The sequence below is a fragment of the Panthera tigris genome, chromosome C2 (assembly GCF_018350195.1).
Source record: "Panthera tigris isolate Pti1 chromosome C2, P.tigris_Pti1_mat1.1, whole genome shotgun sequence".
NCBI lineage: Eukaryota > Metazoa > Chordata > Mammalia > Carnivora > Felidae > Panthera > Panthera tigris.
This window is the reverse complement of record NC_056668.1, coordinates 47,156,169-47,172,682: the sequence shown is the minus strand read 5'-3', so window position 1 is coordinate 47,172,682 and position 16,514 is coordinate 47,156,169. Positions and strand designations below refer to the sequence as shown.

General features: G+C 38.1%; 2 protein-coding genes across 2 annotated transcripts in view; one reads left to right on the top strand and one right to left on the bottom strand.

The window, feature by feature from the left end:
* Positions 1 to 11,140, top strand: part of FILIP1L (filamin A interacting protein 1 like) — a 112,806-nt gene extending 101,666 nt beyond the window's left edge. The window contains exon 5 of the mRNA XM_007095961.3: positions 9,632 to 11,140. Coding sequence (XP_007096023.2) covers positions 9,632 to 9,823 — 192 coding nt within the window. The 3' untranslated portion in view covers positions 9,824 to 11,140. The remainder of the gene's footprint in view (positions 1 to 9,631) is intronic.
* Positions 1 to 16,514, bottom strand: part of CMSS1 (cms1 ribosomal small subunit homolog) — a 381,170-nt gene that overhangs the window by 360,891 nt on the left and 3,765 nt on the right. The gene's annotated exons all lie outside the window — the stretch shown is intronic.

The window sequence follows — 16,514 nt, the reverse complement described above, 5'->3', positions numbered from 1 at the left end:
AAGAAAAAGAAAAAGAAAAAGAAAGAAAGAAAGAAAGAAAGAAAGAAAGAAAGAAAGAAAGAAAGAAAGAAAAAAAAAGCGTTGTGTATTTTCCCAGCTCAGGGGGAAAGTGTTAGCGTTCAGCTTTGTCAGTCTCTAAATTCTGCTTCCAATTCAGAATTAAGCATCACAAATAAAACTGACACTTCAGAGGAAAATCTTCAAGTTGGTCTCCAATATATCTCTCAGAAACAATTAAATGCATAAAAAAACTTGCTTCAATGCAGCCACTCTTCAAACAATTCACAGCAATTCCTCAAGAGTAAATTGCTATCATTCACTATTAGTAAGTTGGCTGCTTTTCTCCTTCTTCTCTTAAAAAAAAAAAAAAAAAAGAAAAGAGCTATTCCTTTTCCATTCTTTGCCTTTTAATGGTGTTCTTGACTGAATTCATGGATATTAGTTTTGAGGCTGCAGAAAATTACAGTTTATAGAGAGAGGGGTTAACTAAAAATTTCAACAGATCCCCAAAAGGTCCATAAAACATTAGAAAAATTTAAACAACTTCAGGGCAACAAGGAGGGGGTAAATGGGTAGGGATCTCAGTGAAGAAGGATGGCATCTCTCACAGTGACAGGCATAGGCAGCACAGTTTTTTTTATATAAAACTTTTTTCTGATTATAAGAGTAATACCTATTTACAACACAAATTTTGGAAGATACAAATGCCAGAGCCACTGACTTTAGCTTCTATGAAGAGTAATGAGAGGACTAGGGAGAACAATGGACAATTATTACTATTTTTTTAGGCCAACTTATCAACTATGGCCCTATTCCAGGTTTTCTCAGACTGCCAATGTGGAAGGAAATGTGCTCTGGGGGGGTTATCCTGTAATTACCGAATGCCCCTGTGCCAAGGAGTGGCAGACCCCCCCCCCCCACACACACACACAGAGTACAAGTTGATGTAATCTGTCTGTTCAGCCCAGACACAATGGCAGAGGGGCCAGTGTGGTCACTGGAGGAGAGGGGCAGGATTTCCTTTCCTCCCTGCTAGCCAATCAGTGCTTGGATAATGATTCAACACTAAGCATTGTTCAAGTACTGGGAAGAAATATCTCCTTGGGGGCTCCTTTCAGAACTAGTTACACTCTTATCAGTAAGATTGGTGGACTTGTGGCAGGGTGGGTGTGGGGGATGGAGAGGTGCATGTGGGCAAAGAATAGGGCCCAACAAAACTCACCTCTCAAACTATGGGAAAGGAATCTAGAAGTATCTATCATAGAAGAAGAGAGTGGAAGATGAAGAGGAACTATATTTTCCCCTTGTGCTCTCAGTCACTTGAATGGTATCAACTATTTCTCTATGATGATTCTCAAAGCCAGATCTCCAAGTTTTCAATGCCTACCAAACAGTTCCACATGGAAGGTCCAGTTACACTTCATACTTGGCATGTGCCCACACCCCAGTGCACTGCTGCTTTTGGGTTCCTTTTTGTCTCACTTCTGGTGATGGTCCACCACCTTCCTTGTTGCCAGGGTTCAATATCTGGGAGCCATTCTCCACTTTTCTGTTCATGCCCCAGATTTAGTCAGCCACTCTGCCCTGGTATTTCTTTCTCTGCCCTCCCTCTTTTATTTGTGCTACTACTCCCCACATCCAGACCTCAGTACAGATGGTACTATAAAATAGTTAATCTATTACATTTAACCCCTCACCTCTCTAATCTAACCTTTGCTCATGTTGCTGGTGATCTTTCTACAATACTGTCCTGATCATGGCAATTCTCCAGTCCTCTCCACCCCCCACCCACCCAAAAGAGCACTTACTTCGCACTTACATCACTGAGTATATCACAAAGTCCAAACCTCCTAGATTAGTCCTCCATCTCTTGCCTCATCTCCTTTTGAAACTGGACGAACTGTATCCTCCTCACCAGAACACAGTACTGACCATCCTCCCACATACAACTGAGCTTTCTTACCTCACACCTTGTTCACGCTGTTCCTAAGGATAGAATACTCTTGTCTCTTTGTTCGTTCTATTGAAATCTTACTCCTATCTCAAGACCAATACCTCTGGAAAACCTTCCTATTCTTCACAGTCTTCCTCCAAGTTTCCAAAATGCTTCTGTTTGTACCTCTATTATAGCACTTCATTTTGCCTCTTTTTATGCTTATTTGTTATCCCTCCTATACCATAATCTCTTGAGAGGAAGAATCTGCTATCATTTATTTTTAAAACTCATATCAATGTTTCTCAAATGCAGTCACTGATCGCCCTTGTAAGAATCACTCAGGACTCCACAGATTTCCATGTGCCTAGACCTCTGGAAACCAATGCTGGAAATCTGCATTTAAACAACCTGCCTGCTTCATTCTTGGGCTTATAAAGTTTAAAAGCCACTGTACTACATTACCCAGAATGTAAATACTGCTGGTGGTTAGGTGTTCAACAAAGGCTCATGTGGCTAACAACATACCAGGTGGGCACAGCGGGCTTGCATTTGTTCTTTTCATAGACTCACAGAATGTCAGGGCCAAAGGACTTTACAGGTGCTGTAACTGCTTCATTTTTTCAATTAAGAGATAAGAAAAGAAGAAAGAGTAGAAAATAGTATCTTTTCAGGTAAACTCTAAAAAAGAAAGACTCATAACAATCACACCAAGTAGGATAAAGAAGGAAAAGAATGTGTGAAGGGGCAGATTGTGTGAAGGGACAATTGTGGGTCAGATTGGTTAGAAACATGGCCCAGTAAACATCATTGCTTGTCAGCTGCCTCAACCCCTATGTTTGGGAACATGTCTCCAATAATTAATTAGAGAGGGGGAAAACAAGGGGTAAAGCAGAAAAGTAAGAAAGTTAAAATAACCAAAGAAAATAAGTTATGATGATTATCAAGAAATAGGCATCTTAAGAGATATAAGGAAGAAGACAAACTTCATAACATTAACATTGTTAACAGCAAACACTTATCTGGAACTTTGATGTGCCATAGGTCCCCCCCCACCCCGCCCCCAAGAACGTGCAAGTAGGTACTCTAATCTCCAGATAAGGATTACAGATGAGGAAGCTGAAGTCTGCAAGTCTGAAGTCTTGCCTGAGGACACACAGCTAGTTGATGCCAGAAATGGAATGCAATCCCAAGTCTATCTGGCACCAGAGCCTCTGCTCTAGCCACTAACCCAAGGCTGTTGTAAACTGTCAGCCTGTGAATGATCAAAAAAAACCTTAAATGGTTGCAAATGAAGATATGAGGAGGAGAGAGTGGGAAGAGTACCAAAAAAGAAAAAAATATCTGAGGTAAAAAATCTGACAATGAATAACAAGAAAGGGGACATGTGCCTGGCTGGATCAGTTGATGGAGTGTGCAACTCTTGATCTTGGGGCTCTAAGTTCAAGCCCCATGTTGGGTATAGAGGTTACTTAAAAATAAAATCTTAAAACAACAACAACAACAACAACAACAAAGGGGACAAACAAAGAAGACAAAAGTTCAAGGTTAGTGTATTTATTTTAGCATACTATTTCTACATGAGATGCTATGTGTCTGGGCACCAAATGGAAGCAACTGGGTTAGGAAGGATTTTTGAAAACTATATTTCAATGTTTATTCTCAGACTCCCTCACTGCCCATGGTGTAATTACCACAGAGAGATTGGGATGTGACTAGGTACAACCACAAACCATGTTACATTATAAAATAAAGGCATCAATTTCCTCCAACTTCCTCAGAAATCGGACAACTCTTTAACGTAAATCATAGTGCTGCAACTCTATTTAAAACCAAGTGCTCTCTTGCAGGAGGTTAACAGGAATGAGCTAATCCAACTGCAGAATTTCCTTTTGAAAGACCTCTTACCATATAAAACTGTAAAATGTTTAGTGATAAAGTTTTATTGCATAATGAGAAAGTTCGGAGAAAGTCAAGAAGAAAAAAAAAAAGCCAAAGCAGCATATGAAACTCTGGGCTATCTGCCATATTCATTATCTATTATTTCCACTTTTTTTTCTTTATACAAATTAGTAGTGATTTACCAAACAATACAAAACAAACACACACACACACACACACACACACACACACACACACACACACAAAGGCAATAATATTTCAAAGATGTTTTTTCTAGTTTATCATTTCCTCCCTTTCATCACCACATATATCATAAATACTTGTGTCCTTTCCCATTAAAAAGAGATAAAAACCAAAATACTAAATATTGTCATTCTGATAACACAGCTGGGTCCCCAAGGGAGTCAGGCAGCCCTGAATCTGCCCCTCACTGCGTCACCCCAAAAACCACAAATGATAGGAAGTCTCTGGGAGCCTTCATCCTTTCAACCTCCACAGCTAAAGGTGTAATGAGAGGTCTGCAGTCCTTGTAGTCAGGAACACTCCTGAGACAACACTGCTTTCTTAGACAATATGTTGCCAATGCAACACCAAAAAGTTCAAAGCACTTACAAAAGAATTTCATTTAGAGAAAGGGAAACATCCTGACTCCAGCTGTCTAACAAGGATCTAATAGCTCCCCCATAAATGCTGATTCTGACCTGGTATACTTTTAGATGTTTGCCCTCTATGATAATATGAAAAAGCACAAGGATCAAGTAGAAATTGGGCTATTGAATTATGACTTCAAATAAAAGAAAATATTTTCACCCTTCTGTACTTCCTTTGGTCACAAAGTCTCACTGCCATTTGATGACTTACTGTAACTAGGGTGTCTTGTAGACCACTTGGTTTCTTTTAAGAAATCATGGACCAAATAAGCCAACATTTTAAGAATTTAGTGAATACATTCCACACATATACTCCTTTTCTTTCTACTGCTCCCTAGATAAAACCAATGCCGCTGCCTTACTGAACTTGGCATCCTTCAGACCTGTAATCTATTCCAAATCCCAATCTCCATGTTGAACTGAGTTAAAACATTAAAACATCTTTTCTTCTGTGAATGAGTTTTCCAACTTGCTTAATCTCCTCCAAGACATCTGCTTTCTGATGAAACCCAGGAGCCTACAACTCTGAGCAGAATGTTCACTGTGTGGTCTTAAAACAGACATATGCATGGATTCCTCTTGCAATATGCACTCCAAATTTGGATAAAACTTTCTTGGAACTATTTGACATAATGTTCTATAAAAATTATCCAAGAGATGACACATTTTGAAGTTCCATACCTCATTTACTGAAATACATCCAAGAATAAAATTCATATGGAGGGAAAAAAACCCACAGCATCATTTTTTAAAGATTTGGTTATTACATCTAGGACTGTTCTAATAAAATAACTATCCTTTGCTGCCATCTAGAGGTAAAAACTATGTAGTGAAAATGAGAGTTATTTAAGTTATTAAGAAAACAAAATTAACTCGCACTATTCATGGCCTAGAAACAATGGGAACCCAGTAACTTTCCAGCAACTAAGCCTACAATGACCATCATCCCAAGCCACATTGTCTTCACCAAAGCATACCAGTATAGCTTAAAAGAAGCTGTACCATATTGTGTTCCATACCAATTGGTTTATCAGGTACATTTAAGTTCTAAGTAATCTGTGGTGCTCATTAAAAATTCACATGCCCATACCCTACTCCTAGACAATCGGAGTCAGGAGGTTCTAAAATGGGATGCAGACATCTGCAGTGTTTTAAAAAAAACCCTACAGGTGGTTTTGATGAACACCTAGAAAATGCTGGGGCCATGAAGCCCTGGCCCTTCACAGTGTTGAACTTCCCACACCCAGGCAAGACAGGGTTCCAGTGAAAAAAAAAACTTCTTTTTTTATTTTTAAGTAATCTCTATTGATACCCAATGAGGGGCTCAAACTTACAACCCTGAGATCAAGAGTCACATGCTCCATTGAGCAAGCCAGCAAGGCACCCTAAAACTTAAAGCTTACTTCTAAAGGAGGTTCAACTATGGCAGTGTTTTTCAAAGTGTGGCAGGCTGACCACCTGCATCAGATGAATCACTGAGAGTGTACTAAAAATGTGGATGTCTGGGGGCACCTGGGTGGCTCAGTTGGTTAAGCATCCAACTCTTGATTTTGGCTCAGGTCATGATCTCACAGTTCATCAGATGCAGCCCCGCATGGGGCTCTGAGCTCACACTGCAAAGCCTGCTTGGGATTCTCTCTCTCCCTCTTTGCCCCTCCCCCTATTCATGCGCCTGCATGCACGTGCACAAAAGCACACACTCTCTCATTCTCTCAAAATAAATAAATAATTTTAAAAAATGTGGATGTCTGGGCACATCAACAGACAAATGAATTACAATTTCTAGGGGTAAGGCCCAGGAATCAACAATTTAAATGGGATTCCAACTTAGATTTTTGTACACTAAGTAGGAGAACCAATCTAAATCTTGACAAAGCTAAAGGATATCACAGAAACCTATCTTGGAAAGACTATTAATGCTATGGCAACAAGATCAGCCAACTTGAATTAGTCCATCACTCATTTCAGTTGCAGCTGCCACTGCTTGTTCATGGTTTGGACAATATGGTTGATGTTCACATAGTATTCTGATTTCTGAAGTGTTTCCTTCCTTTTTTATCTCTTAATATAACTTGGTGTTGTTTTTTCCTAGTTGTACACTTATTATAGAAAACGTAGAGAATACAGAAAATAGAAGAAAAATAAAAAGCACCTATAACTCCACTAACCAGAATTACCCCCTAACAGCACTGGTATATTTTCTCCTAGTATTTTCTCTTCAAACATACAGAGTTCAAACATGTATATAGTTTTTAATCTGTCGGAAACTATGAGTCTGGAGTTCTCTCTTGTCTAGCAAGACAGTGGATGCAGAATTGAATATGAGAGAGGCTAATGTCTGGGAGGAGATAAGAGCCACGAACAAGGGTTTTTCATGTCCTTATTTATTGAGCTCAAAAGATATTACCTATGTGGTGAACATAAAGAAAACAAGATCTTACACATGTGAACATGGAGAAAACAATCAGACAGTACTCATTAACTTGCGTAATAAGCAAAGGGTCTAAGGGGCAAGTGGAGGTTGTGATCTAAGTACAATAGTATAATGGCATCAGATGGAAAGTAATTTCCTGCAGGTGATATAACAAGTTACTTGTGATCCCATTACAATAATTCGCTAGCTAACCCCAAGAGCTTTTGCCCCTTGGTGGCAGCTTTCCGCCCTAAACTTTTTTCTAAGCCTTTTTTCTGGATTAGAAAAGTTCTACTTATGTATGTAAGTAGAACCTATTCCCCCACATTAATCCTGTTTTTAACATTTCTGAATAAACATTTTCCTATATCTTCAAAAGCATCATTAAAGATAGTATAATACTTTCACATGATTATAATGTAATAAATAGTGTAAACTTTTGTTATAAATAATGCACAAATGAATAGCCTTGCTATTTATAATGCATCTGTAATTCATCTCTGATTATTTCCTAGAAAAGATTCCTAGCAATAAAATGAGTGAGTCACAGGATGTGAGTTTTAGGGATCTTGATACATGCTACCAAACTACTATCCCAGTCATTGCTGAGGCCACCCATCTCACCAAATCCTTACTGGGCACTGAGTTTTATTATTTAAAAAACAAACAAACAAACAAAAAAGATTCTGCCTATTTGAGAGGTAAAAATATTGAGTGAGTATTCTGGCACCAGAGACCATGAGGACAGGATGAAAGGAAGGAATACGAATACCATTTACAAAATGAGGAGAGTGATATCAGAGTATTAGCATACCTTTGCTATGTTTAGGATTAAGTATCAAAAAAATGTCAATAAGATGGGGCACCTGGGTGGCAAAGTTGCTTAAGTGTCTGACTCTTGACTTCAGCTTAAGTCATGATCTCCCGGTTTATGGGATCAAGGCTGGCATCGGGCTCTGCAATGACAGAGCAGAGCCTGCTTGGGATTCTCTCCTTCTCTTTCTGCTCCACCACTTCTTGTGCACTCTCTCGTGTGCTCGCTCTCTCTCAAAATAAATATATAAACTTAAAAAAACATAAAAGTAATTTTTTTTAAATGTTAGTAAGAACACTAAGGTGCAAAAACTCTTCTAGCAGCTAGGCATACAGAAGATTGACTAAATGTACCAAAAGAAAGCATATGAAGCATATTCACCATATAGTTATGCTTAATTGAAGGATTCATATTTTTAGCTAAGTCCATGTAATGTTTATTTGAAAATCTAAATATGGTTGCTATAAAACTTAGATGGCATTTCAAGTGTTTATACAAAACAAAAAGACTTTACTGTATTTTACCAGTATAATAAAAACATGGAAACAAATTTCTATAGAATGGAAAACAGTATAAGAAGGATTCCCATACAATCAGTATTAGAAATCTATGATGAAACCGCAATGCATTTTAAAAGATTTATATATTTTTTTAACTTTTAAAAATATTTATTTATTTTGAGAGAGACAGAGAGAGAGAGAGACAGTGTGCATGAGCAAGCAAGGGGCAAAGAGAGACTGGGACAGGGGATCTGAAATGAGGTTTGTGCTGACAGCAGAAAGCCTGATGCGGTGTTTGAACTCACAAACCATGCGATCATGACCTGAGCGAAGTCATACGCTTAACCAACTGAGCCACCCAGGCATCCCTAAAAGATTTATATTTTTCAGCTCATAGTAAAGAAAGGATGATGCAACCAAAGAGGGAGAAAATCATCATCATCACCAAATATGGATTACAATGGGAGAACTACAGTTAGCTGAGATATTTTTCCCATCTTTTTTACAAGTATTTTTATCCAAGAGTATTTTTCCCTAATAGATGAAAATAAGAGTATATCTCTGAGTATGAACTCAATCAAGCCTTTACTCTTTCACACTCCACAACTCACTCTCCCACTCAAGATCATTCAACATATCTGTGACTCTTCCCTCACTCCTTATATATTAACAGAGAACAAATATTAATACAATTCTACCTCCACAATGTGTCTTCCCCCAGACTTTGTCCTTCCTATCCACTCCATACCACCCCCCTCCCCCAACACATAGAGTTTGTAGAATCACATACAATTTTCCCTATCTAGGCCTGTCTACGGTCCGATTTTGCCTGTCGAATACAACCTAATTTGAAGTCACTCCATTTCTCAACTGGGCCCAATTTCCTACTTCAGTGACACTGCCAAAAATATTCTCTCATCCCGGTGCCAAAAGTATTCCTTTACTCTAGAATACCCTCCCATTCCTGCTATTAAAAATTCCTGCTATTAAAATTACCCTCCCATTCCTGCTTTTAGAGACTCAAGTCAAATGCTACTTTCTTCATGAAGCTCTCTTAGACCCGTCGGTTGAAATTAATATTTCCCTGACAATCTCATGACCCTTTGAGATTAATTTGGGCACTACTCTTGCTTATCTCCCACTACACTACGATTGCCAAAAAGCAAGAAACAACCAATTTATCTCTATATTTAGTACCATCTACTATTGAGGTCCTTGCACACAGCACACTCAACACATGCTGGCAGAATTGCTTTAGTAAATATTTTTCTTCAACTTGACAGTCTTTAATCTGATGTGTCCCCAGAATCTAGTGTTTCCAAAGAAGTCAAATCCCAGGCTGACTCTATGTCCTGTACAATGTCTGGTTCTCCACCAGCTGTACCATTAACTACCTTTTGTTCTTCTGTTTAATTCAAGATCAAGGAGGTATGCAAGCAGAGAATCCCAACACGGATCCCCAAACCAAAATCTACAGGCAACACTAAGCTTTTCCCTAAAGCTCCCCCAGGGCCTATGGATAAGTCCATTCACCACACTGGCTGTGGGAAGCTACACATCATAAGGACTGTCACCTCTAACACTTTCCTCCACATGGGAGGGAAAAGGTAAGTCATACCAATGCACTGTCTGGATACATCCATCTACAGAAATATCTGGAAAGCTAAAATTACCAGTATGAAGGCCAAAGAGGAAAGGCCATCTCTCTAAGAAATGGTGAAGCGGCAAAATGACAAATAGTGCATTCACAGGTTGCTGGACCCGGTAAACAGGATCCTAAAAGAGCAGCGCATCTACGATTGTATTACCAGTAGTGTGTATTTTTATATACACACAAACAGGAGTACATGGCCCAAATTCTTCCAATTCCTCATTCTATTTGTAATCCACTCCAAAGTTGGACCTTTTATCATTACCATGGGGTATGACTGAATTCATTAGAATGGTTCGAAAGTTTTCTGGTGAACTCAGAAGTAACTCTTTCATTTCACAGAACTTTACTGGATATTTTGCTAAGAGGATATGCTAGCAAGAATTCCTAATCTGCTTCAACTAAGTCAGATTATTTCCATCAAAATGGCAGCACAATTAAAATCATACTTTAAGGTCTAGAACTATGATTTCTTTACAACCAGGAGGAGAAAAAAAAGTGGCAATTCTTAGTTACAAAGAAGAAAGCAACAACAAAAATGAGTAACTATTGAATACATCCTTTGTGTCGGACCTGATAATCACTGGTGTAATACACACACTTGACTACTGGCAGTTAGTCTTCTGTCCATTTTTTCTAGTAAGTTGCCCTTTCTATATATGCCCGGCCATGGAATCACTTTGCAAGACTTATAAGGAAATCCATTTTAAATCGGCATTTCTGCTTTCTAAAGCAATCAGGACATTTGAGAGTCAAAGGTCACCAATACTGAGATCTTTTAGGGAGATACAAATCACTGTCCTGGGTGTTTAAAAAAAGGCAACAATTTATCATCCCATCAGACATTCTTCAATCACATCACTTCCCCAATCAGTGCTATAGAAAAACACAGTCAACTCAGCAAGACTCAAATTCCAATCCTAATTTTTTACTCATTTGACAATGAGCTTGGCATTCATCATTGTAGGCCTTGAGTTTCTTGTATGTAAAACAAAAAAGCTGAATAATTCTTTAGGTACCTTGCAGTTCTGATAACCCATGAATACGTCCAACTAAGAATGTTGAATTCCACCAGTCATCTACAAGGCGAGACTCACTCCCCTGGCAGTAGTAAGCTAAAGTAATTCTTTCATCACATTTAAAACTCTTTACTCAATTAAGAGAAAGGTGTGTATAATTCAGTGTGGACAGAGCAACACAATAATGTTACAAGACAAGGCATTTTAAAAAATATTTATTTTTGAGAGAGACAGAGAGGGAGCTAGAATGAGAGGGGAGGGGCAGAGAGAGAGGGAGACAGAGGATCCGAAGGAGGCTCTGCACTGACAGCAGAGAGCCTGATGTGGGGCTCGAACTCAGGAACCACAAGATCATGAATTGAGCTGAAGTTGGAAGCTCAACCGACTGAGCCCCCAGGTGCCCAGACAAATAAGGCATTTTTGACATGAGAGACAGAGGTATATTGCACTAAGCGGCAGTCAGGAAAAAAAATTCTATGAAGAGCATGATGCAAGGATCTCTGTGATTCTGCACCAAGAACTGGAGACATGATCCTGGAAGAAATCCTGAAGGACAGCGCTTTAACCTTCTATCCTGAGATGGAGCCAGGAAAGCAGGAGCAAAGGAACTACCATTCTCCACACTCATCCAGCCAAGCCTGCTTCAATGTGCTCATGTCACTGTACAAACACCCCTGGCCCACTCCAATTTCAATGAGGAGGAACAGGAAATTTGGGTAGCATTGAGCTATGCAAGCTAGAGAGAGAGATGATGTGCAGCAGTCCCAGCAGGCAAGTGGCAGAGGGAGAATGCAGAGGAGGTCAGGTGAATTAAAAGCCTAAAGCAGAAAAGCCTAAGTTGAAAAGCCGTAAGAGACTAGTGGAAGGGAGTAGACTACAAAAGAAGGTGATGAAGCTCTAACATAAAAATAAGAGAGAAACAGTTCAAAAGGAAGTGCAGAGTAATAACAGGTGGATGTTGCAATGGGAAAATGTGTAGAGTGCTTAGTGCCATGCCTGCATTATGCAGGTAATGTTAAGTGAACAGAGAATGAATGAATGAAGGAGAGAAGGGCCATTCAGTCAACATATAAGTGAGAAAATGTGCTAAGAGATGATAATGGTATATGATAGGGTCTGGAAAAGCAATTATGCCAGGTGACATTCAATACTGATAATTATGCTAAAGGAAATAAAAAAACAGATTGAAACTGAACAGATTGAAAAGAAACATAAAACAGGAAAAACAAGCACCAGAAATATTCCCAGAAAAGCAAAAGACCCTGGGAACGTTTTTACCTTGTAGAGGAGCACAAAATATGTTGCATGTTGGATATTTCTAAATGGTTTTCTCCTAGGTTAGGAGACTCCTTAAAGTGCCATGCCAACCTGCCATAAATTAAAGAGAAGCAAGAAAAGAAAGACAAGATACTGTACAAAGTACTAAAAAAGAGTTGGAAAATAGTGACACTTCTATGGCAAGCACTAGAATCCTGTATTTAAATGGTAACAGTTCTAATCCAATTAAGACAAAAGTCTTTAAAATAACAAAGTCTATTTCAACAAAAGGATCACAAACCGAAAACCAAGCTAATTTAAAAAAAATTTTTTTTATGTTTATTTATTTTTGAGAGAGTGAGGGACAGAGCGTGAATGATGGAGGGGCAGAGAGAGAGGGAGAGGGAGACACAGAATCCGAAGCAGGCTCCAGGCTCCAAGCTGTCAGCACAGAGCCTGATGCGGGGCTCGAACTCATGAAATGCGAGATCATGACCTGAGCTGAAGTCAGACACTAACTGACTGAGCCACCCAGGCACCCCAAACCGTGCTTATTTTACAGCAATACGTGACACAATAAAAATGCATAAGCAGCTTACAACTGGGAATACTATTTGGAGTTCAACAAAATGGTGTTTGATCTGTAACACAACTGAAACATGAAGAATCTTGTCTCCTGAACATAATCCTATTTCTGCAGAAATGTGGACCCTCTGAAAAACAATAAAAATAAAAGAATGTATCCTAATATAAATTTTAAGTTAAATTTTTAAAAGAAAGCAGATAAAAACCCAAGTGAATAAAAACAAATCCAATTTGTAACAAGAATTTTAATAACCTGAAACTTTTGTGCTGGAGTCCTTCCTCAGCCCTTCATTTGTTTAGCTTCAGTGACTTCTGAACTAATTCCCTTTTAATTATTTGGAATATAGTATCTGTTTTAATAAGAATGTGACTAATCTAATATATGACTGATAATAATGGACTAAGCAATGGAGTAACTGATGTAAAATGCAATCCTCTCTGGAATATGTTTCAAATTCCTATTTTAAGGAACATGTGACATACAACTCAGGTTCTGACACTGAATTTGGGGCAGGGGTATGCAAACTGCAGCCCACAAGTCAAATGTGGCCATAAACATCTGTTTATGTATGCCCTGCAAGTTAAGAATAGTTTTTACATTTTCAAATAGTAAAAAAAAAAAAAAAAGAAGAAGATGAATATTTTACAAGACGTGAAAATTACGTGAAATTCAAATTTCATTGTCCATAGATAAAGTTTTACTGGAACACAGCCACACTCATCTGTTTACATATTTATTATGTATGACTGCTTTTATGCTACAATGGCAGAGTTGAGTAGTTGTGACAGTGACTGCACAGCAAAGCTTAAAATATTTACAATCTGGCTTTTTACAAAGAGGGTTTCTGACCTCTGGTCTAGTGTGATTTAAACTAGCAAGGAACTCAATAAGAGCTTAAATAATTTAATCAACTAATTTTTAAAAGAAATACTAGTAATTTAAGAATTCAATTAAGAATTCTGTGAAAGCTGATGAAAATAGGGAAACTAGATTTCAAGCTGTTTGTGATATTTAGTAAAATGTATAAAATCTATGAACGCATTAAAGTGTTCAACTAAAGAACATAAGATAAGAACAGGTCAAAGGATTTGTGCCACAAAATACTTTACGGTGTTGTTTTGAATCTGAGAGGGGAAATGGAAGTATTTTTAGGCCTTCCAAATTCCTGGTATTTTTCAAGAGATTCAGAGATAGTTTGCAAAATTATAGAACTACTATGCATGTAATTGGAGAAAGATGTATAAATTTGTATCTTTAAATGCTCACAATTGTTGTCAAGAACCACTTGTTTAATCACTTGTAAGAACCATGGAAATTGTATACAGTAAAGTAAAACTAGCCCATGAAGGTCCTCTGTGGGTCCATTTGTTATATAATCTTTAAGTACAGAACATTGATTGTTAATGTAGCACATGCTCTCTTCTCTTTCCTTCCTCTCAGCTTTTAAAATGTATCCTGTCCCTGTTTTTTGCCCTTGAACATTTGTCTTAAAATAATAACACTTGTATTTTGGTTGAACCATATCAATGTATAAATTCCATAATGTAAGCAGATGTTTTACCCTCTAATTCCACCACAGTGTCTAAAATAGGGCCAAGCATGAGAGCTCAATAAATGATTTTGACATTGATTCTCTGTTGTGTGTTATCAAAATCTACTGCAATTATTCCAAGTCTAAATTCTACACGTGGAAGCAATGTTTTACAACATCTACTCTGCATGGCTGCTTATAGATAAAATCAATACTGTAAAGGTCTAACTTCAGTGTGAGAAGAAGAAAAAAAAAATCAAACACTTGAATTATTCAGGTTTAAAAGATCCAAGGTGTTCCCCTACTTCTTCATCTCTTGGAGGAATTCACAGATAAAGCAATGATTTGAAGGCAATGCTATAAAATGGTAATACAACAACAAAAATTACAATGCTAGTTTCAGCATTCTCAAACAAAATGAACAGTCACATTGATTCTAGGTAACAAAAGGAATTATCAGTTTATTGTTACTTTTTAAGTTTGTTTATTTATTTTGAGAGAGACAGAGCATGAGAGGAGGAATGGCAGAGAGAAAAGGTGAATCTCAAGCAGTCTCCACACTGTCAGTGCACAGAGCTTGACATGGGGCTTGAACTCACAAAACCATGAGATCATGACCTGAGCCAAAATCAAGGGTCAGACTTAATTGACTGAGCCACCCAAGTGCCCTGAAATTATCAGATTATAAAGCAAAATTCTGTTTTCTCCTTTCAAAACAAAATTTATAAAACTAAATACAAATATGATTAGAATAAAAGGTTAGTAGACACGGCTATACACAAGGATTTTCAATGTGTTTTCAGAAAGAGAGAACTAGAATCTACCATATCTGTCAAACGCCTGGGCAAGATTTTGATAATTCTTCCAGTGGATTAAATTTCTTTAGATGTGGAACTCCCGTGCTGAGGTCTTCAAGATGTGGCTATGAAATGAGTGCTACTCTAGGCACCAGATACTACTGGTACCAGGACCCAGATACTACTCTAGGACCCAGATACTAATGTAGGCACTGAGGATACAGCAAAGAACAAGGTAAACAAATCCCTGCTCACAGGGAGCTCATATTCTAGTGTGGGATCACACCAGAATGTAATAATTTAACAAGAAAATGTAATATACTAACAAATGTAATAATTTAACAAGGAAAATAATAGTTGGTGGTAAGTGCTCTGCTGAGAATTACCATAACATGATAATGTAATAGAACAACTAGATGGCTATTTTAGACTGGCTGACCAGGAAATGTTTCTCTTTTGGTGATGTCTGAACTGAGGTCTTAATGTTCTAAGAAAAGGCCAGTCATCAGAAATACAGGAAGAAAGAAAAAGGAATAGCTATTGCAAAGAGCCAAGACAGAATGAGCTTGGCCTACTGAGGCACAAAATAAAGGCTGGTGTGGGTAGAAGAGCACAAACTAGAGGGGAGTAAGTAGTAGAATATCTTGGCAGATACCAGTCATGTAAGCAACCTGGGTTGTATTGTGTGGGTCAGAGGGAAGCCAGTGGAGGGTTTAGGCAGGAATGAGATCTGATCACTCTGGTCACTCTGGCCGCGAATTACAGAACAGTCCATAGAAGGACAAGACAGAACTGGGAGCCCTGTTAGTTTATTGCAGTGGTTAAGGCGCATGATGACCATAGATAACATGTATTCTGAGGGAGTTAGGAGAAAAATGGAAAAAAAGGGATTTATGATGTCTTAGAGGCAAAGACAAGACTTGATAGATCAGACATGAGGGGTGAAAGAAAAAAATAAATGAATAAATCAGGATATTCTAGGCTTTTGTTTGTGAAATTGGGTAATTGGTAATTTAATTTACTGAGAGAGAAGTCTGAAGAAAAAGCAACTAATTCAGTAGATGGCTCTCATTTTCATTTGACATTGCTATTAAATAAGCAAAGACTTGAAGAAGACAGCCAGGTGTGTGAGTCTTGAGCTCTAGGATCAAGTTAGACTTCCTGGCAAAGATTGTTCTCAAAGCCCAATGATACAACCTACTTATCTGTATCTCTGAGAAGTCAATGTTCTTTAAAAGAATAAACTTTGGGAGAGTAGGAGTTAATAGACACAATTTGATAACGATGCATATAAACTAAAGGGTTTGTAAACTATGAGCCTCTTGTAATTGATAAAGGATTGTTATTTTAGAGATGAGATTCTTACCACTGATAATTAGAATAATTATAAGAAATTTAAGTGCACAGACTGGTTTCAGATTGCCTGCCTATGAATCACAGCCTTCCAACTTAACCAACTAA